General features: G+C 43.2%; 2 protein-coding genes and 1 pseudogene across 2 annotated transcripts in view; all 3 read right to left on the bottom strand.

The window, feature by feature from the left end:
* Positions 1-1,384: 1,384 nt before the first annotated feature.
* LOC109486718 lies at positions 1,385-1,935 on the bottom strand (annotated as a pseudogene).
* Positions 1,936-2,859: 924 nt separating this feature from the next.
* Positions 2,860-12,622, bottom strand: LOC109486657 (zinc finger protein 93-like). The gene is made up of 4 exons (XM_019790510.1): positions 12,513-12,622; positions 9,339-9,556; positions 3,904-4,431; positions 2,860-3,819 (listed from the first exon to the last, which is right to left on the bottom strand). The coding sequence occupies exons 1-4, from the start codon at positions 12,620-12,622 to the stop codon at positions 3,377-3,379; spliced, it is 1,299 nt and encodes a 432-aa protein (XP_019646069.1). The 3' UTR covers positions 2,860-3,376.
* A 4,614-nt stretch (positions 12,623-17,236) lies between these two features.
* LOC109486706 (tankyrase-1-like) overlaps positions 17,237-20,916 on the bottom strand; it is a 10,074-nt gene continuing 6,394 nt past the window's right edge. Inside the window, exons 3-5 of the mRNA XM_019790599.1 lie at positions 18,712-18,892; positions 18,100-18,231; positions 17,237-17,601 (exon numbers count right to left, since the gene is read on the bottom strand). Coding sequence (XP_019646158.1) covers positions 17,424-17,601; positions 18,100-18,231; positions 18,712-18,892 — 491 coding nt within the window. The 3' untranslated portion in view covers positions 17,237-17,423. The remainder of the gene's footprint in view (positions 17,602-18,099; positions 18,232-18,711; positions 18,893-20,916) is intronic.

The raw sequence follows: 20,916 nt of genomic DNA, 5'->3' as shown, positions 1-20,916 counted from the left end.
GAAATGGTCTTAAAGTAAACTATTCCCCTCAACATTAGAATACTTTTCTGTTCGTTTCTAAGCCTTACCTGCTTCCTATGATGGTTTTTCTCTTCATGTAAACCGGAACTCGGGCAGCTTTGTCCTTCCGTCGTGGTCAGAGGTGAATATCCTTTGGGTTAAAGGTGAACTTGTTTGCCTGATTACCCATGTAGTACAATTGACGTCGGGTGGCACGTTACGTTTTAGTTTCCTCACAATATAAACGTTTTACACACTTTTACAAGTAGACCACCAAAACAACGTAAAATGCGCCCGATTTTCTTGTCTAGTATAATATTATGTGAAAAGAAGATAGAAAATAACAGTTTGGCCTGAATGGTGATTTCTATGTTTGACCGTTTCCAAAATCATATCCAGTTGCTCGAGTAACTGCTTTTTGGCGAGATTTCTATGTTTTGTGACCAATTGAAAAACTCTATTCATGAAAAAAAGGGTCACTGGAAGGCATTGTGTTCAATGTACTGAACTATTTAATTGTGTTAGTGGTAAATATATGTTGCTACATATTCTATTAAGGGAATTCTATCTGCTCGTACACAACATAACGTCTATAGCTTTTCCCTAGTCTAAAATCACTTCATACAGTTGCTATACTATCGGCTTTAAATGTTTTACCGAAACCAAACGATAGTTTACAGAGTTGATATTGGTCCAAAGCTATTTTTGTAGTACATATGGGAACATACTCCGTCAGAGCGAACTATTATAGAAACACGAAGATAGCACATTCATACAAACAACACTAACTTCTACCTTTGAAATTCTGTGTACGATCACTTGCCAATGTTAATTACTGACTATGCATATATACATTATCCAATCAATACCATCAAGTTAACTGTTTTTACACAATTCATGATAGATACAAAAATGATTTATTTTGTGAAAAGAACTGAAAACAAAACAGAATATATGGGCTGATAAAGAAAACCAAGAAATGAGAATTATCATTGTGCCTACTGTACATTATAGTTGTACATAAATTAGAAATAAAGAAGTACAAGACAATGGCATTTCGTTTGGAAAGAACTATTACCAGCTGTTTGAAAATACATTTATTATAAACTTTTAAAGAATATTTAGCTCAAATATTTTTGAATATTAACGTGATATATTCTTATGGTTGTTTTTTAGTATGGCAAAACTACTAAGGAAAGATTGAGAAAACTAAAAGGCGCTATGAGATAATCACAGTTACAGAGTTGGTGCCTCTGTATGGATTTTTATATGTCGAGATAGGATAGCATCAGAGGCTGCAGAATAGCTACACTGGTCACACTTGTAGGGTTTTTCTCCTGTATGGGCTCTCATGTGTCGGGATAAGGTAGACCTTAGAGCTGTCCTGTACCCACACTCCCCACACATGTAGGGTTTCTCACCGGTGTGTTTTGTTTTATGATTATCTAAGGTGTATTTCTTTGCTGCAGAATAGTCACACTGGTCACACTTGTAGGGTTTTTCTCCTGTATGGGTTCTCATATGTTCGGATAAGACAGACTTTTTAGCTGTCCTGTACCCACACTCCCCACACATGTAGGGTTTCTCACCAGTGTGTTTTGTTTTATGATTATCTAAGGTGGATTTCTGTGCTGCAGAATAGTCACACTGGTCACACTTGTAGGGTTTTTCTCCTGTATGGGTTCTCATATGTTTAGATAAGACAGACTTGTAAGCTGTGCTGTACCCACACTCCCCACACATGTAGGGTTTCTCACCGGTGTGTTTTGCTAGATGTAAGTCCAAAGAGGACTTGAGTGCTGCAGAGTAGTCACACCGGTCACACTTGTAGGGTTTTTCCCCTGTATGAGCTCTCATATGTTTGGATAAGTCAGAATTTCTAGCTGTCCTGTACCCACACCCCCCACACATGTAGGGTTTCTCACCAGAGTGTTTTTGCTTTTATGATTACCTAAGGTGTCTTTCTGTGCTGCAGAATAGTCACACTGGTCACACTTGTAGGGTTTTTCTCCTGTATGGGTTCTCATGTGTCGGGATAAGTGTGTCTTATGGCATGTCCTGTACCCACACTCCCCACACACGCAGGGTTTCTCACCAGCGTTATCCGAGTTGACTTGTTGTGCTGCCGCCTGGCCTTGAACATTGCTCGTTTTGCTGTCACAGTCGACCTGGAAACCCCGGTGGGAGACCCATCATCTAAGTTCTCGCCAACTCCGGTGGGAGACCCTTGTCCTGTCGTTGCCATGTTCAGTCTAATTGGAAAAAGAAGAAATTATTAAAAATTAAGCCTTAAAAGCTGCCAACGATAAAATTAGGTTGGAAAGAGACTCGGCATCATAGGTTTGGTCTGGTCTATTCATAATAACATTTCGCTGTTTTCACAAATCAGATTTTTCTAGATTTGTAATGTACGTCTTATGGTTGGTTGGTTTTTGTTTTCTTTTAATACCAACGATCATGAAAATGATCATTCTGACATTCTCCTTTTCACCTGAGAGATCGGTGACATGGCAGGATTCGAACCCCAGACCTCTTGGTTCTAAGCCGAAATACGCTACACAACCCAAATTGACATAAAGGTTTGGTCTGGTCTATTCATATTTCGCTGTTTTCACAAATCGTTTTTTTCTAGATTTGTAATGTAACGTTATACCTTATGTTTTTTTTCCTTTAATGCTCTGTAGATACATTTTCGGAAAAAAACTAAAAACAAACAAGAACTTTTACTCGTAAAGTCTCGCCTACAACATAACGCCTACGTTTTTAAAATTGTAAAATTACTAATGTTGGAAACTGAAGCGAACCAAATGCTAGTTTACAGAGTTGATATTTTATTAGTCAAGATATTTGTTGTACATATAGGCACGCACTTCGTCAAAGTAAGTATTAACAAGAAATCGAAGCTCCATTCATACTATTTCAACGACTACGTTTCATCTATTGTCTACAATCACTTACCTATGTTAAGTACTGATTACATGTATACGTACATTATCCAATAAATACTTTCAACTTAAATGTTCTTCCACTTCAGTTCTAAATAACTAAAAATATGATTTCTGTTCTAAACAATTGATACCTACTATTAAAGAACAAAGTGTGCATTAGGCTTCTTAGAAATATTCTTGTAACTGAACTTTTGTTGGGTAATCAGAACGCAGTGGATGCAGTTCAAAGTACATGACAATGACGTTTCATAGGGAGAAGGTTTTCCCATTTTGCAAATTTTGTTAAATTTTACAAAATATTTCGCCTATTTTTAAATAGAAGAAGATAATGAGCACTATTGCAATATATACTTAATCATGATATGAATGGAGAGAAACTGTATATAGTTAAGACAAGATTGGGCGCACTAAATGTCACTACGAGATGGTCACAGTTGCAGAGTTGGTGCCTCCGTGTGAATTTTCATATGTTGACTTAGGGCAGTCTTAGAGTCCGCGGAATAGCTACACTGGTGACACTTGTGGGTTTTTTCTTCTGTATGGCCTTTCATGTGTTTGGCTAAGGAAAACCGGTAAGTGGTCCTGTACCCACACTCCCCACACATGTAGGGTTTCTCACCCGTGTGTTTTGATTTATGATCATCTAAGGTGGATTTCCGTGCTGCAGAATAGTCACACTGGTCACACTTGTAGGGTTTTTCTCCTGTATGCACTCTCATATGTAAGGATAAGTAGTACTTTCGAGTTGTCCTGTACCCACACTCCCTACACATGTAGGGTTTCTTATCTGTGTGTTTTGATATATGTTTGTCCAAGGATGATTTCCGTGCTGCAGAATAGTCACACTGGTCACACTTGTAGGGTTTTTCTCCTGTGTGGGTTCTCATATGTCGGGATAAGTCAGACTTGTAAGCTGTTCTGTACCCACACTCCCCACACATGTAGGGTTTCTCACCAGTGTGTTTTGCTAGATGTTGGTCCAAACTGATTTTATGCGCTGCAGAATAGTCACACTGGTCACACTTGTAGGGTTTTTCTCCTGTATGGGTTCTCATGTGTTGGGATAAGTGAGACTTGATAGCTGTCTTGTACCCACACTCCCCACACATGTAGGGTTTGTCACCGGTGTGTTTTACTAAATGTTTGGCCAAAGTGGATTTTTCTATAGCAGAATAGTCACACTGGTCACACTTGTAGGGTTTTTCTCCTGTATGGGTTCTCATATGTAGGGATAAGGTAGACTTGTAAGCTGTTCTATATCCACACTCCCCACACATGTAGGGTTTCTCACCAGCATGCATTGTTAGATGTTTGTCCAAAGTGAATTTATGTGCAGCAGAATAGTCACACTGGTCACATTTGTAGGGTTTTTCTCCTGTATGTTTTCTCATATGTCGGGACAAGTGAGACTTGTTAGATGTCCTGTACCCACACTCCCCACACATGTAGGGTTTCTCACCTGTGTGCTTAGTGAGATGATAGTCTAAATTAGCTTTCAGTGCAGCAGAATAGTCACACTGGTCACATTTGTATTGTTTTTCTCCTGTATGGGTTCTCATATGTCGGGATATGGTAGACTTGTAAGTCGCCCTGTACCCACACTCCCCACAGATGTAAGGTTTCTCACCAGCGTTATCCAAATTGACTTGTTGTGCTGCCGCCTGGTCCTGAACATTGCTTGTTTTGCTGTCACAGTCGACCTGAGAAACTCCGGTGGGAGACCCATCACAGCAGTTCTGACCAACTCCGGTGGGAGACCCCTGTCCTGCCATTGCCATGTTCAGCCTAATGAAAAAAAATTGAAGAAATTATACAGATTAAGCGTTGTAAGATGTCAATGGTAAAATAGAATTTATAGAAAACAAGCTTTAAAAAATTCTAACTTCACCAAGCTTTACAATTTTAACCTAATGCATTACAACGTAACCCAACATAATTCTAACGTGTTGTTTTTCTCGCATAATTTGAATAAATTTGCTTCCATGTTGTTCCAAAATCATAAATTGTGAGATCTTACAATCACTCACTCACACCACCAATTTCTTAAAACATTTTATATCATACCATTTATTACTTCTACGACTACGAACAATGGGTAAGATGACTCCATTCGCTAGGCTGGAAAGAGAGTCGGCAGTATAGCCTATAGGTTTGGTCACCAGGCTTCTCTATTTACTGTTTTTACAAATCAGTTCTAAGCGTTTCTAGATTTTGTAATGTACGCCTTGTGCGATTCTTTACAATACAATTTACATTTCTATATAATTTCACGTACTCTAAAAAGGCCACTTTGCCTGATGCAAATCGACGTACATGTAAGTGGCGAGGGTCGACGTATGTTAGGTTTCGCCCCCCTCCCCCTTTAATTCAACGATATTCACATACCGAAAATGCCTACAAATTATCATCCTACCGCGGTTCTTCTTCCACAGAAATGGTCTTAAACTATTCCCATCAACATCAGAACTTTTTTCTGTCCGTTTCTAAGCCTTACCTGCTTCCTGCCCTAACTCGGGCAGCTTTGTCCTTCCTTCGTCCCACGAGAACAGAGGTGAACGCCAGGTGGGTCAAAGGTAAAGTTGTGTGCCTGATTACCCATGTAGTGCATTTGGCGTCGGTTTGAACGTTAAGCTGTGTTAATAATGTCAACGTTCTGCGTTCAAACCGACCACCTTAACAACGTAACAAGCGCCTCGAACAGGCTTCTCTCAGGGCTCCGTTGTAGTCTCCAACAGTTTTCTCTTTAAGGGCTACAGAGTAGTCTCCAACAGGCTTCTCTCAGGGCTTCGGTGTAGTCTCCAACTGGCTTCTCTCAGGGCTCCTGGCAAAGGTACGAAAGTAACGGGTTCCTTACTGGGCGCCCAGTACGGAAACCGTGGAGAAAATAGCGTCGATACTCGGCGCCCAGTTCTGAAGAAAGCTCTAAACTGGAATTCCAGTTCGGAACGGCGTTATTCCAGTACTGAAGCTTCGTCAGAACTGGAAGTTCATAACTGAATCTTGTTTCGGAACTCGTTTTCCAGACCTGAACGCCCGTCGGTACTCGGACCCCAGTACTGTGTTGCGTCCCGGCTACAGGAAGGCTGGTTCAACTGGTCATTCAGTACTGGTCAGTAGTACCCAGTTCGGAGGTCATTCAGTACTGGAAAGCCGAGTGTCGATGTACCTAAGTAACGGGTTCCGTACTGGATTGACCAGTAAAAGTGACTCTACAGTACTGGAAGCCGAGTTTTCAAATTATTTCCGAACTGGGCTTCCTGTTCTCACGTTCTAATTGTACTGGGATGTTCCAGTACTGAATACGATATGTCTCAATACAGTAGTAGAAGTAGCCTTGCTGACATCACCAACGTATAAACTAGTATTGGTCTATAACTGGTCGATGTGCCGATCTTCAACAGCCCGCTCTTCGTTGTTAGCCGCCTCAGTTTCTCTCGTCTCCCGTAGACGCTTCCTGTAGGTATTCTCGTTGTCCTCCGGCAGCCGTGTTCGCCTTATGTTGCGGCGGCCGTCCGGCAGCTTGCCCGGCTTTACTACCGCCCGGCAGCGCTTGTAAGCCGGGCTATACTCACGCCAAAGCCGCTCCGCGTTTTCCAGTACGGAAGGAACGTTCAGTTCTCGGTTTCCAGAACTGATTCAGAGTTTTCCAGTTCTGAAGTCGCCTCAGATCTGGACGCCCAGTTCTGACAGAACTTCCGAACTGGAAGTTCAGTTCGGAAGGCACCTTCAGTACTGACTCACCGAGTACTGAGGGAGGAACCCGTTACTTAGGTACTTTTGCGGGCTCCTGCGTAGTCTCCAACAGGCTTCTTTCGGGATGCTGGTGTAGTCTCCAACACGCTTCTCTCAGGGCTCCTGCGTAGTCTCCAACAGGATTCTCTTAGGGCTCTGGTCTAGTCTCCAACAGGCTAGTCTCCAACAGGCTTCTCTCAGGGCTCCAGTGTAGTCTCCAACAGGATTCTCTTAGGGCTCTGGTCTAGTCTCCAACAGGCTAGTCTCCAACAGGCTTCTCTCAGGGCTCCAGTGTAGTCTCCAACAGGCTTCTCTCAGGGCTCTGGTGTAGCCTCCAACAGGCTTCTCTTAGGGCTCCAGTGTAGTCTCCAACAGGCTTCTCTCAGGGCTTCGACATAGTCTCCAACGGGCTTCTCTTAGGGCTCCGGTGTAGTCTCCAACAGGCTTCTCTCAGGGCTTCGGTGTAGTCTCCAACAGGCTTCTCTCAGGGCTTCGGTGTAGTCTCCAACAGGCTTTTCTTAGGGCTCCGGTGTAGTCTCAGACAGGCTTCTTACAGACTCCGATATAGTCTCCAACAGGCTTCGCTCAGGAATGAATAAATATGATTCACTCCAGTACTATTAGATTTTTTAAACCAAGAACATTCAAAGCCATCCTTTTCCTAGGATTGAACTTTTATTTATATCTTGAGATTTACAACATTTGTACAGGGAATACCGATCAATATAACAAGTTGGTATTTCCAGATTTCCACAACATTTCTTTTACTTTCTTTCCTTACAAGTAGGAACATGCAGACATTACAGGACAATGCAAATCGACTCTTCAATGAAATGACAGGAAATCTCGATACTGCCTTCAAGATTTCTGCAGTTCTGTTCATGTTGTGAATAATCAGACTTGTGTACAGTAATTATCCGCGGCTGCAATGCAGAATGATTCTGCAAGGAGGCGCTGTAGGTCTACAGGTGTATTATATATAGCCCTTTACAAGTAAAAATCGCAACCTCACAATAAGATGTCCCTTTTCTCGCTTTTCATCATAATCAATGCCTCAACAAATTACAGATTTCTTAACATCTCAGTGTACAATTTTGTAGGGTGCATATTCACCATTCAAATTACAAAACACTTAGATATTCACTGTTATGTATTGACACTCATGCTATACCCTGTCTATATATACAACATTTTTTAAACAGAACTCTGGGTTTGACTGTGGTCCTGTCCAACATAGACACAGCACCTAAAGTAATTGTTCAGGAAACAGAAAGAGTTGTTTAGCTCCCAACAGTGGGGAGTTTGCCTTGTTGGACTTTTGAGCTGTCCTGTATCCACACTTTCACATCGATAGTCATGTGCAACATTGTGTTTGTCCAAACTGCTTAACTGGATTTCTGTCCAGCAGAATAGTCACACTGGTCTCATTTGTAGGGTTTTTCTCCTGTATGGGTTCTCACGTGTGTGGATGATTTGGAATTAACTGTCCTGTATCCACACTCCATATGCAGGGTTTGTCACCAGCATGTGTCATAATATGATTATCCAGAGAGGATTTCTGTGCAGCAGAATAGTCACACTGGTCACACTTGTAGGGTTTTTCTCCTGTATGGGTTCTCATGTATTGGGTTAGGTGAGACTTAGGTGTAGGGTTTCTCACCGGTGTGCTTTACTATATGTCGGTCTAAATGAGATTTCCATGCTGTACAATAGTCACACTGGTCACACTTTTAGGGGGCACACCCCAGTTTATTTGGGGCCTCTTTTCGAAGCTGCACACCCTCAAATCTAGCGACCGTCTCTGGCGTGGAATAATTCGGAAGGAGAATAACTGTATATGGGACGAAAGGGTATCTCTTCAGCTACAAGACAAGCTGAGTTTGGTTTCTTCAACCTTTTTAAGTTTGGTAAAATCAACGGAAAAAACATTATTTTCACTCCAAAATTAATGCCCAAAATTGCGAATTTTCGCGTAGGATAATCCCACAAAAAAATTTTCCGGCAGAAATGACTGATGCTGGCAGAAAGACCCAAGCCTTGACTATACCCGAGTAAATTATAAAGAAAATTCTAGTACTGTAATTTTCTAAACAGTCCACGGCGCGAGGGGTTGCAAATCCACCCCTACGAAGCCACAGAGCGAAAACTAGGTCAAACGGGCGGATTACACTTGGCGCGCAAGGATACCCGGAAGTAAGGTTCGGAGCCAAAAGAAATTTTCACCCCAAAATCACCATTTCTTACACTCTTCAGCCATGTTAATGTTTAATGATACTTCGTGGCAGTTTATAAGAAATGTCACCTCAAACTTGGACCCTCAAAACCCTTTCGTCACTTTTTTACAACGGACTATCACGGACCCCGGTCGCGGAAGAACTGGGGTGTGAACCGTTAAGGGTTTTTCTCCTGTATGGGTTCTCATATGTTGGGACAAGTTGTGCTTTTGAGCTGTCCTGTACCAACACTCCCCACACATGTAAGGTTTCTCATCGGTGTGCTTTACTATATGTCGGTCTAAATTAAATTTCCGTGTTGCAGAAAAGTCACACTGGTCACACTTGTAGGGTTTTTCTCCTGTATGGGTTCTCATATGTTGGGATAAGCGAGACTTTCGAGTTGCCCTGTATCCACACTCCCCACACAAGTAGGGTTTCTCACCGGTGTGTTTTGCTTTATGATTATCTAAGGTGTATTTCCATGCTGCAGAATAGTCACACTGGTCACACTTGTAGGGCCTTTCTCCTGTATGGGTTCTCATATGCTTGGATAAGCTGGCCCTCACAGCTGTTCTGTATCCACACTCCCCACACATGTAGGGTTTCTCACCGGTGTGTTTTGCTAGATGTTGGTCCAAACTTATTTTATGCGCTTCAGAATAGTCACACTGGTCACACTTGTAGGGTTTTTATCCTGTATGGCTTCTCATATGTACGGATAAGTCAAAATTTCTAGCTGCCCTGCACCCATTGTCCCCACACATGTAGGGTTTCTCACCAGAGTGTTTTGCTTGATACAAATCAGATTTCTGTGCTGCAGAATAGTCACACTGGTCACACTTGTAAGGTTTTTCTCCTGTATGGGTTCTCATATGTAGGGATAAGGTAGACTTGTAAGCTGCCCTGTACTCACACATGTAGGGTTTCTCACCAGCGTTAGGGTTTCTCACCAGCGATATTCAAGTTGACTTGTGCTGCCGCCTGGCCTTGAACATTGCTTTTTTTGCTGTCACAGACGACTTGGCAAACCCCGGTGGGAGACCCATCACAGCAGTTCTGACCAACTCCAATGGAAGACCCGAGTCCTGTCGCTGCCATGTTGAGCCTGTTGAAAAAATAAAGAAATCGTACAGATTGTCAGAATTGTCAATGATAAAATTAGGTTGAAAGAGTTCTGACTTCAACAATTTTAACCTAATGCATTACAACGTAACCCACCATAATTCTAGCGTGTTGCATTTTTTTTGCATTTGAATAAATTTGCTTCTATGTTGCGACAAAATAAATGTTAGATCTTGATGATCACTCTCTCACTCACTCACTCACTCATTAACTAACCCACTCACTCAAGATCAAACTCTCTCACTCACTTACTTCACCGAGCTTGTTCACTCACTCACTTACTCACTCACTCACTCACTCACTCACTCACTCACTCACTCACTCACTCACTCACTCACTCACACCACAGAGTTTGCTCAAAATATTTCAGTTATCAATTCTACATCTACACAAACAATGGGTAAAATGGAAAGCTAGGCTGGAAAGAGAGTCGGCAGTATAGCCTATAGGTTTGGTCACCAGGCTTCTCTATTTACTGTTTTTACAAATCAGTTCTACGCGTTTCTAGACTTTGTAATGTACGCTTTGTGCTATTCTTTACAAAATTATACAATTAACATATCTGTATAATTTCACGTACTCTAAAAAGGCCACTTTGCCTAATGCAAATCGACGTACAAGTAAGTGGCGAGGGAGGGTCGACGTATGTTAGGTTTCGCCCCCCTCCCCCTTTAATTCAACGATATTCACATACCGAAAATGTCTACAAATTATCATCCTAGTACGGTTTTTTTTTCTTCCACAGAAATGGTCTTAAACTATTCCCCTCAACATTAGAATACTTTTCTGTCCGTTTCTGAGCCTTACCTGCTTCCTATGACGGTTTTTCTCTTCACGTAAACCAGAACTCGGGCAGCTTTGTGGTAGCAGAACACAGTTTTCGCCCTATGGGGATTTCTACAGGGGAGGGAGCAGGGAATCATATGTCCATTGGATCCTGTACAAAACAAGGAACAAAAACAGGCTTCAAAGTACACTTACCAGAATTGCAAGGTCCCAAAAATTCCATCCACTGGACAGCTAAACATGTCTAGTTGCCGTTTTTGGAAAAAGCCCGGCTTCGACTCCTGCTAGTTAAAGCGCTAGAGCCCTTTAAATGTAAACAACCACTGACCTTTGAACCTGCAGCATAGAAACACACGACTTGTGCTGGAAAAAACCCTCCCAAAACATGTAATTCTATAGCACCACCAATGGCAAAGGTCACCATTTCTTTCTGGATTTCAAAAGTAAACACATGTCTGACCTCCCTACCTGAAAAACTGGCCAAAATGGACCCAGGATTCAACCAGAAAAAAAATTCTCAAACATAATAACACTAAAAACATCGTGGGCGAACTGGCCCTTCCCCGCATGCGCCAAAACTGGTCCCCCTCCTATAGTCAAGAACCCCAAGATGACTCACTTCGACGCGGTAAGAATTATACTAGCAGGGTGCACTTCACAAATACGAAAATCGAATATGTTTCAGAAGAAGGTACAAACTACAAAATATCTAGAAACCAAAAAACCCTGTCGGCGTATCTGCTCGTAACGTACACTTTGAAATCGCCTCCTACGGACGTGACCTGAACTGCAGCCGACTCACCCGGAAAGCCAGTTGCGCAATACGGCGCATTTATACACGAACTGCAAAATCTTCAAAATTCAAATCATACAGTCTCAAACCCGATACATTCCTACACCACAAAGCACAATTTACATCTGGCTGACGCTCTTGTCAGGCTTTCTACCCAGCCTTAAAGAATATTCGCTGTACTACTTTCTATACCCGCGTTAAAGACCCCCGGGGGTCGCCCATTAATACATGTGTGCTGCGACCTCAAAAGGAACTGGCGTAAGGTTCCGGGTCAGAGTTTAATTCTGACCAGGGTTCCAAATAGTGCGCAGTAAATCGCCGGATCTGCGAGGTTGTCACGCTAGGAGTGGCTCCCCATAGCTCGGCGATCGTTGTAGATTTTCAACTAGGTTTTGAATTGATCAAATAACCTTGTGATTGTGGTGTTTTCCGGCGTGGTGAGGTTGGTTGACCAGTCAGTGAAGCGTTTTTAGTATTAGTCCGAGAGCAAGGGTGATGCGGTTTGTCGCCGAGTCACGGGGTCACCCAGACCAAGGAGGTTAAATACAACTCATGCCTTCATACCGTCCCGTCCGCTCCAGACGTGATGAGCGAGTTGAAATCACAAGAGTGAAAACTCTTGCGCTTGGTCGGCGCATCTAGGCCAGAGGTTTTTTACCGAGCGGACAACCGCGGGGTCACGGGGTCACCCCGGCCCGTTAAGGGCGGAAAACCCTAAAAACCTCCTCTCGCCATTGACAATACATTACGAGAGGAGGTTTTTTCAATAAAATGATATTTAAAAAGATAGAAAATAAAAAGGAAATATCTTTTGGGACCAGGCTACACCTGTCGCCCAGGTGCGCCGACCAAGCGCATCAGGTGGGACGGCTGGCGCTATCTGCACCTGTAACAGGGGGGAAGAGTTCTTCTCACCTGTTGCTGGTGATGACGTCATACCGTCCCGTCCGCTCCAGACGTGATGAGCGCCCGTTTTGGCGAGTTGAAATCACAAGAGTGAAAACTCTTGCGCTTGGTCGGCGCATCTAGGCCAGAGGTTTGTACCGAGCGGACAGCCGCCGGGTCACGGGGTCACCCCGGCCCGTTAAGGGGGGAAAACCCTAAAAACCTCCTCTCGCCATTGACAATACATTACGAGAGGAGGTTTTTTCAATTAAAATGATATTTGAAAAGATAGAAAATAAAAAGGAAATATCTTTTGGGGCCAGGCTACACCTGTCGCCCAGGTGCGCCGACCAAGCGCATCAGGTGGGACGGCTGGCGCTATCTGCACCTGTAACAGGGGGGAAGAGTTCTTCTCACCTGTTGCTGGTGATGACGTCATACCGTCCCGTCCGTTCCAGACGTGATGAGCGGGCGAGTTGAAATCACAAGAGTGAAAACTCTTGCGCTTGGTCGGCGCATCTAGGCCAGAGGTTTTTACCGAGCGGACAACCGCGGGGTCACGGGGTCACCCCGGCCCGTTAAGGGCGGAAAACCCTAAAAACCTCCTCTCGCCATTGACAATACATTACGAGAGGAGGTTTTTTCATTAAAATGATATTTGAAAAGATAGAAAATAAAAGGAAATATCTTTTGGGACCAGGCTACACCTGTCGCCCAGGTGCGCCGACCAAGCGCATCAGGTGGGACGGCTGGCGCTATCTGCACCTGTAACAGGGGGAAGAGTTCTTCTCACCTGTTGCTGGTGATGACGTCATACCGTCCCGTCCGTTCCAGACGTGATGAGCGCCCGTTTTGGCGAGTTGAAATCACAAGAGTGAAAACTCTTGCGCTTGGTCGGCGCATCTAGGCCAGAGGTTTGTACCGAGCGGACAGCCGCCGGGTCACGGGGTCACCCCGGCCCGTTAAGGGCGGAAAACCCTAAAAACCTCCTCTCGCCATTGACAATACATTACGAGAGGAGGTTTTTTCAATAAAATGATATTTAAAAAGATAGAAAATAAAAAGGAAATATCTTTTTGGGCCAGGCTACACCTGTCGCCCAGGTGCGCCGACCAAGCGCATCAGGTGGGACGGCTGGCGCCATCTGCACCTGTAAAGCTAAGGTCCCAATTACGCCGGTGCCCGTCGGGGATGTAGCCCCGGCTGGCCCCGGCCGGGTTCAGAAGTCGGGCGGGCATCGGCTGTCGTGGTCACAATTAAAAATTTCCTTCAGTAGTATTTTGTTAGAAATTTTGTCACCCTCTTTGGTCGGTATCCGGCAGGCACCCGGCAGGTACCCAGCAGATTCTCTGACGATGTCTTGTATTGACCTATACGTAATGCAGAATTCACGTATTTGTTGTGATCATTTGATCTGTGAGGTCACACATTTTACCCGGGTTTACGAAGTACACACCTTTATTCTGTTCATCTGGTCTGTGACGTAAGAATGTGTCCGGTGGAATGCCGGCAACCGGAAGGGTACCTCTCGGTGTTCCCACGATGANCCCCGTTTCAAATTCAGCAATGTATGAAAACCTACAAACGTTCTAGTTCAGAGGTTTTTTTTTTCAAATAATGTTTATTCGCATTTCAAAAGGAAACAAAGAAAAAAGGGAGAGGACATGTTCACATACAAGAAAAATAAATACCCAGAGACATTCGAGTTCAGAGTTACCCAAACCCTTCCCGTTCCAATCGAGAATTTCTCAAACACTAACCTAGCTATAGTTCTAACCTAGATAATTCAACCCCCGGAACTTATAATTATAATACATGTACTAGCACCCACGCAACTTCAATCCACCTAGCCAAGTTCTGGCCCGTCTTCGGTCGCGATGTTATCTTCAGGAAGTGTGATTTCACACATTCAAAGAACTCGGGGAAGTCCCGAACATGTCGCGGATATTCCGAACTGAAGTTCGGTCGATCGGAAATGGCGACGACCGCTCCGAAAGGCGACGACCGTTCTGAAAAAAGGCGACGACCGTTCGGAAAGGCGACGACCGTTTACGAGACGGAAATTTGCGTCGGCGCATCTAGGCCAGAGGTTTGTACCGAGCGGACAGCCGCCGGGTCACGGGGTCACCCCGGCCCGTTAAGGGCGGAAAACCCTAAAAACCTCCTCTCGCCATTGACAATACATTACGAGAGGAGGTTTTTTCAATAAAATCATATTTAAAAAGATAGAAAATAAAAAGGAAATATCTTTTGGGACCAGGCTACACCTGTCGCCCAGGTGCGCCGACCAAGCGCATCAGGTGGGACGGCTGGCGCTATCTGCACCTGTAACAGGGGGGAAGAGTTCTTCTCACCTGTTGCTGGTGATGACGTCATACCGTCCCGTCCGCTCCAGACGTGATGAGCGCCCGTTTTGGCGAGTTGAAATCACAAGAGTGAAAACTCTTGCGCTTGGTCGGCGCATCTAGGCCAGAGGTTTGTACCGAGCGGACAGCCGCCGGGTCACGGGGTCACCCCGGCCCGTTAAGGGCGGAAAACCCTAAAAACCTCCTCTCGCCATTGACAATACATTACGAGAGGAGGTTTTTTCATTAAGAATGATATTTAAAAAGATAGGAAATAAAAAGGAAAAATCTTTTGGGGCCCTGTCCATTTCTTTTCTAATTTGCAAAAAAAAAAGGGTTCTAAATTAACTGCACAATGCTCAATGGAAGACATATTTTGGCCTCAATAGTTGAACAAAGTCCTTTTCAATGTAACAATGCAATTTTATTTCATTCAAAGTTCAAAATTTATTGTATAGACTATAAACCAACCTGGTATGTTCGTATTGTACCATTTCCGGCTATCATGGGGTGCCTTGGCCTGTTTTTTCTTTTTCATTTTGCCCTGTCACTTCATATTTTTTCTGAAAAAAATCCGAGAAGCAACAAATTAAATTGGTGTGGCCTAAAGGCAGTTGAAAATAAATTTCTGAATTTTATACTAGTCCTGAGTAGCGTGTCTAAGTTTTCCCTCCTCCCCAGGTCCACCCTGAAGCTGTGTGCCCAGTGCAAGCTGACCCGGTACTGCAGCCGAGACTGTCAGAAACAGCACTGGACTGTCGGACACAAGAAGAGCTGTGGACATAACGCTGGCGAGGAACCAACTGAATTTGAAAAAGTGGGCATGCATATGATGCTAGCATGGGCACCTCTATTCCAGCCTGTTAAAATTTCATGTTCATGACAGGTGTATCCGGACTTAAAAACACCCTAGAATATCATGTATAACAAGCTAATTTACAAGTTCTTGACCATAGGCTAATTGCAACATGAAACAATGTATAGATTATAGAGTAATCGCTGCTAGTAATCCTATGTAAATCGGGCTAAGCATTACATAAGATGATGAGTACAAATACACATGCATACAGACAGTGCAGGGTAATATTGGTGACATGTTGAACAAATGACTAGATAGGCTTTAGCAAAACAACTTAATCTCCTTTTTCTATCATTCTGATAAGACTGTAGCGCATAGCACTGTACTCCCTGAGTCCTGATACTAGTATTTATATTTGATATTATTGATATGCGCTTTCAGAAATTTCTGTTAGGTGTACACTCCAAAGCGTCAAATGATGGCGTCAGAGGAGAACTAGGAGCTTTCCCAGTTATAATTGATACACAAATTCAACTCATAAAATATTGGCATCGTTTAGTCAATTTACCCGAGGACGCCCTTCTTCGTGAGGCATACAATGTTGTTAGCTGTGAAGAACATGACTGGATCGTTCATGTATATAATATCCTCAACTACCACGGTTTTGGACATATATGGCTAAACCCGCGGAATTATCATATAAATTTGATTACCACTCAGTTACGGCAACGTTTACAAGACATTTATATTCAAAATTGGCACTGTACGATTAGAAACAATTCAAAACTTTCCGTCCTTTCAACCTTAGACAAACATTATAAACAGGAAAACTACCTTTTATACATAAAAAGCCTTGATATATGAAGAGCAATCACAAAACTCAGGATTGGCTGTCACAAATTAAGTATGGAAACAGGAAGATTTCAGAAAATACCTGCTGACCAGAGGGTTTGTCCATTCTGTCCAGAATTAATAGAAGACGAATACCACTTTTTGATTGTTTGTCCCAAATATTCTGATATACGTAATTCACTATATGCAACTATATCAACTTCTATACCAGAATTTCTCGCCATGAATTCATCTAGCAAATTCAGATACTTGTTGACTTTTGACAATCCATACATTGTGAATATAGGACAGTATTTTAAAGAATGTCTAAACGTAAGAAATTCTTTTAATGATTGTATAAGCGCCTTTTCATCCCATATCACCTAGTACTGTACTACGTAGACTGATTTGTTAGACTTGTTCTCATTTCTGCCATACTTTGTACCTTGTACATTGTTGTGTAATAAAAGTCACATTATGAACACATGCTCTTCCCAATTTGGGACCTAACTTTACATCAACCACATCCCTATGTACCTGCGAAGTTGTGTGTTACACTGTGGGGTAGTTATACTGGCTATACAGATGCAGATACCCAGAATGGACACTGGACAAAGATAGTGTAAGATCTGCAACTTTATTCCTTATCAGATCAAAAAATATTCTGAAATCTTTCAGATAACTGTTGCTATCATGTTGTTGTCAGCTTCAGAAAGAGGAGTTATCTTACATATGCACATCAACTTGAGGAGATAAAAGCTGTAGTACTGAACATGTTCTATAGCCTTGCAATATACATCACAGACATCAGCTATTAGGACAGAGAGACAACCCCCACATTTGGTCACCCAAAACATTATGTCCGTACTTAAGTTGTGATCAAGCATTTCATACCAAAGATGCAAAATGTTGTAACGTCTGTAAAGCTGCATTTGTTGTGCATGTTCTAAGCTACCTTTTGACACACTACACTTCCCCTGCTGTTGACTGGATTGTTTTTAGGATTTTCCTAACTTCAGCGTCGGTGACAGTGCACGTATCTTGTCTGCAGCTCTTCTTGTGTCCGACAGTCCAGTGTTGTTTCTGACAGTCTCGGCTGCAGTACCGGGTCAGCTTGCACTGGGCACACAGCTTCAGGGTGGACCTGGAGAGGAGGGAACAGTTACACGAGCTGTTTAGAACTATGGTAGAATTCAGAAAAGTTACAGACACATATGTAAACATGCATAGTGATACACATACACACACACATACACGTACAAAAAAACATACATACACGCACACATACACGTACAAACATACATACACGCACACACACACATACACGCACACACACACATACATACACACACACACATATACACACAACACACGCACATACATACATACAGACATACGCACACACAGTGACTGACACACACACATACACACACACAAACACACAGAAACACATACACTCACATACATACACACTCATACACACACACACAAACTGTGTGTTCTGTGTTTCACACACAGAAACACATACACTCACATACATACACACACAAAAAAAAATGAACACGCACACAAATACACAAACGCACGTACACATGTATCAAAAACAATATTATCTTGCATACCTGGTGGTAACAAAACCTACCTGCGGCCCGCTTTGCCACACGTAGGGTTGCAGCATCGCAACATCTTGGTCTTTATCGCCTGTTGTACCAGCTTCATCAGCTCTCTTCGTACACAGCCACAGTCTTCTCCAACAACATCTGCCATGCAGTACCTAGTGGAAAATGTGACACATATAGGAAGTCTGAAATGGGAGATTTTAGACTTTCCAGAAGAGAAGTATTTTAGATTTTCGTGACCTTCGAGTTCACCCCATTTCCCGTGCCCGACCTTCAGGCCTCCTGTCATTCTCAATCTGCCTACTGGTTTCATCCCACCCAGGTGCTGTCAACCTACTCTCAAGTTTACCCCCATTTCCTGTGTCTGGCCAGTCATTCTGTCTGTCAATCTTTCTCCCGCCAACATGCTGATCACAGCCCATTCATTCTTAAATCATGGGTCACTTTAGCCTCCTTTGCATGCGTTTGCCCGGATCGGTCATCTTTTTTTTTTTGGTGGTGGGGGGGGTGCTTTTTTTCTGATCAAACCTAGATCTTAGATTGGCGACCGGAGCTTCTAACGCGTGCGATCTAGGTTTGATCAGAGATTAAATGCACTCCGGAACGCCTCTGGAACGGAGGCTATTGACACTTACTCCTGGGCCGTCCTGCCACGGCGGTCAGCCAGGTCAACCCTTGCTCCAAACTCAATCAGTTGCCGGACGGTGTTGACATGTCCGAACAAAATGGCAGCCATGAGTGGCGTCCTCTGGTAGGCATCCCGTGTGTCCAACGTTGCACCGTGATGTACCAGCAACTCCACCACCTCTGTATGCCCTGGGTTGGAGTTGCAATGTGAGAAATACGCATCAACCAATGTTACATTCCAGTAGGTATCTGTGTCTGAATAGCCAGTATAACTGCCCTTCGGCGTAACACACCAGCTTTGCAACGCACAGTGACATGGCGTGGCAGCAGCTGGCTACTACACAGAGCAACTTGTTAAACCTATAACCCTTGAACATCTAACTCCAAACAAAACACGTTACAACCGCTTTCACACCGGCGCGATGTTGCTAGCCTGGCGTTACTAGGCTAGCAACATCGATATTTCCACGGCAGATGCTCTGCTGAACTTCACTCCCTCGTACCCCCACTCAGAACATTCTCTGCAAGAACACGCTTAGCCACCTCAACAGCAGAAAATCACCCTTTCTTCCTCATAGTCCATCAGTCAAGAGAAAATTTCATGCTGACAGTTTCTTCCCCAGAACCACTTCACTGTGGAACAAGCTTCCCCGTGAATGTTTCACCGCTAATTACAACCTCCAACGGTTTAAATCAAGGGTGAACAAATATCTGACCACGCAGTCATCACTGTAACCTAAAACACGTAAGTGGCTCTCACGAGCCTTGTTTTGAGGTGAATTCTGAAGTAAATTAAAAAAAAATGAAAACAATTGTTTAAAGCTATCTAATGACAATGGGCCTACTGTACTAGGTGACAGTGAGTTCCACTCTGTGAAAGTTCTAGGGAAGAATGAATTCTTGAACACCTCAATCCTTGGTTGATAACTCTGGTACTTGAAGGCATGGCTATTTCTTGTCCTTTTCTGGGGTGGTATTATGTACTTAGTAGTTCAGTCTGTTGGTATGTCCACCAGTCTTTTAGTCATTTTGTACATCATGCATAGTCTGGGCTATTTTTCATTCGTCTTCCAGTGATACCCACTGTAGGTTTCTTTTCATTTTATAATACGAAAGAAAAATAAGACTATTAGGCAACATATAAACACAAATAAAGTAAAACATGTACTAGGCACCTGATACACTGTCATAAATCTTGTTTTTGCATGTTTGCTTGCCTGGCCGAGAGACCTTTCACAATTTAATCTTTAGCTCTATCTTCTTTATAGCTTAAACTGGCATCTTTTTAGCAAACTGGCATTTGTTTTAATTGACGCCTTCACTGCATTTGGTAGGTCGTGAGTTTGATCCCCGGCTGAGTCATACCAAAGATCAAGGACATTATACACAAATGTCCTTGCAAAGATTTAAAAAATGGTACATACTTCTTTCTCTGCTTAGCACTCAGAACTTGTGTAAGAATTAGGAGAGTAGAAACAGAAAGACACTCCTGGTCCCAGGCCGGGGTTTGAACCCCAGACACAGAACCCGGGCACCAGCTTCATATGCCGACAGTCTTTAACTATTTGGCTAAACGGTCTAGACCCATCGGCCGGGTCAGGTGGTAGCACCTATAAACCCCCCCACTGTTACACTTGAGAAGAGTATGGGAGTTAACACACCACACCACTCACCATTGCCCGCCGCTCCATGAAGCGGGGCACATGATATACCAGCGCCGGTTTTCTTCGACACCGACGCCCCCATGTGTATCAGCAGTCGCACCATCTCTACATCCCCGTTGATGGAGGCGAGTAACAGACCCGATCCAGTGCTGTCAATGTCATCCTCGGCATAGTCAATGTCAGCACCTGCATTTGTTGATAAGATTACAGTTTACTTAATTAGTAAAACATATTAAACATATTAGCATATTAAAGAAAAAAATTTTCCTGTTTTAGTCCTGAAAACTATGGTTGGCAGGTAGATCTAGGGATTTTTTCCTTATCTTTTTTTGGTGATCTCCAGTGATCTAACTTATAACTTGTTACAATGATATGAATCTTTATCGCAAATCTTGCCCAGATGGGCTAAATGCACAAGAGGATATGCAGTATGCAAAACATGAGTATGTCATACTGGAAAGCTATATTCTAATGCAATACTATACTATACAATACTATATACTACCTATTATCTACTGTTAGTTGCCCTTTCTTCTCTATTTTTGAAAC

This window comes from Branchiostoma belcheri, unplaced genomic scaffold (genome assembly GCF_001625305.1).
Source record: "Branchiostoma belcheri isolate BF01 breed outbred unplaced genomic scaffold, Haploidv18h27 scaffold82, whole genome shotgun sequence".
Lineage (NCBI taxonomy): Eukaryota > Metazoa > Chordata > Leptocardii > Amphioxiformes > Branchiostomatidae > Branchiostoma > Branchiostoma belcheri.
The sequence above is the reverse complement of the archived record's forward strand: the minus strand, read 5'-3'. Positions and strand labels throughout refer to the sequence as shown.

Excerpts from the sequence above, each read along its gene's own strand:
- LOC109486657 (XM_019790510.1), bottom strand. The coding sequence starts at position 12,622 with ATGCGCCGACCAAGCGCAAGAGTTTTCACTCTTGTGATTTCAACTCGC. Across the intron at positions 9,557-12,512 it reads GACGTCATCACCAGCAACAG|TTCTGAAGCGCATAAAATAA; the intron begins GTGAGAAGAACT and ends CCAGTGTGACTA. Across the intron at positions 4,432-9,338 it reads TCATAAAGCAAAACACACCG|ACTATCATCTCACTAAGCAC; the intron begins GTGAGAAACCCT and ends AAGCTAATTTAG.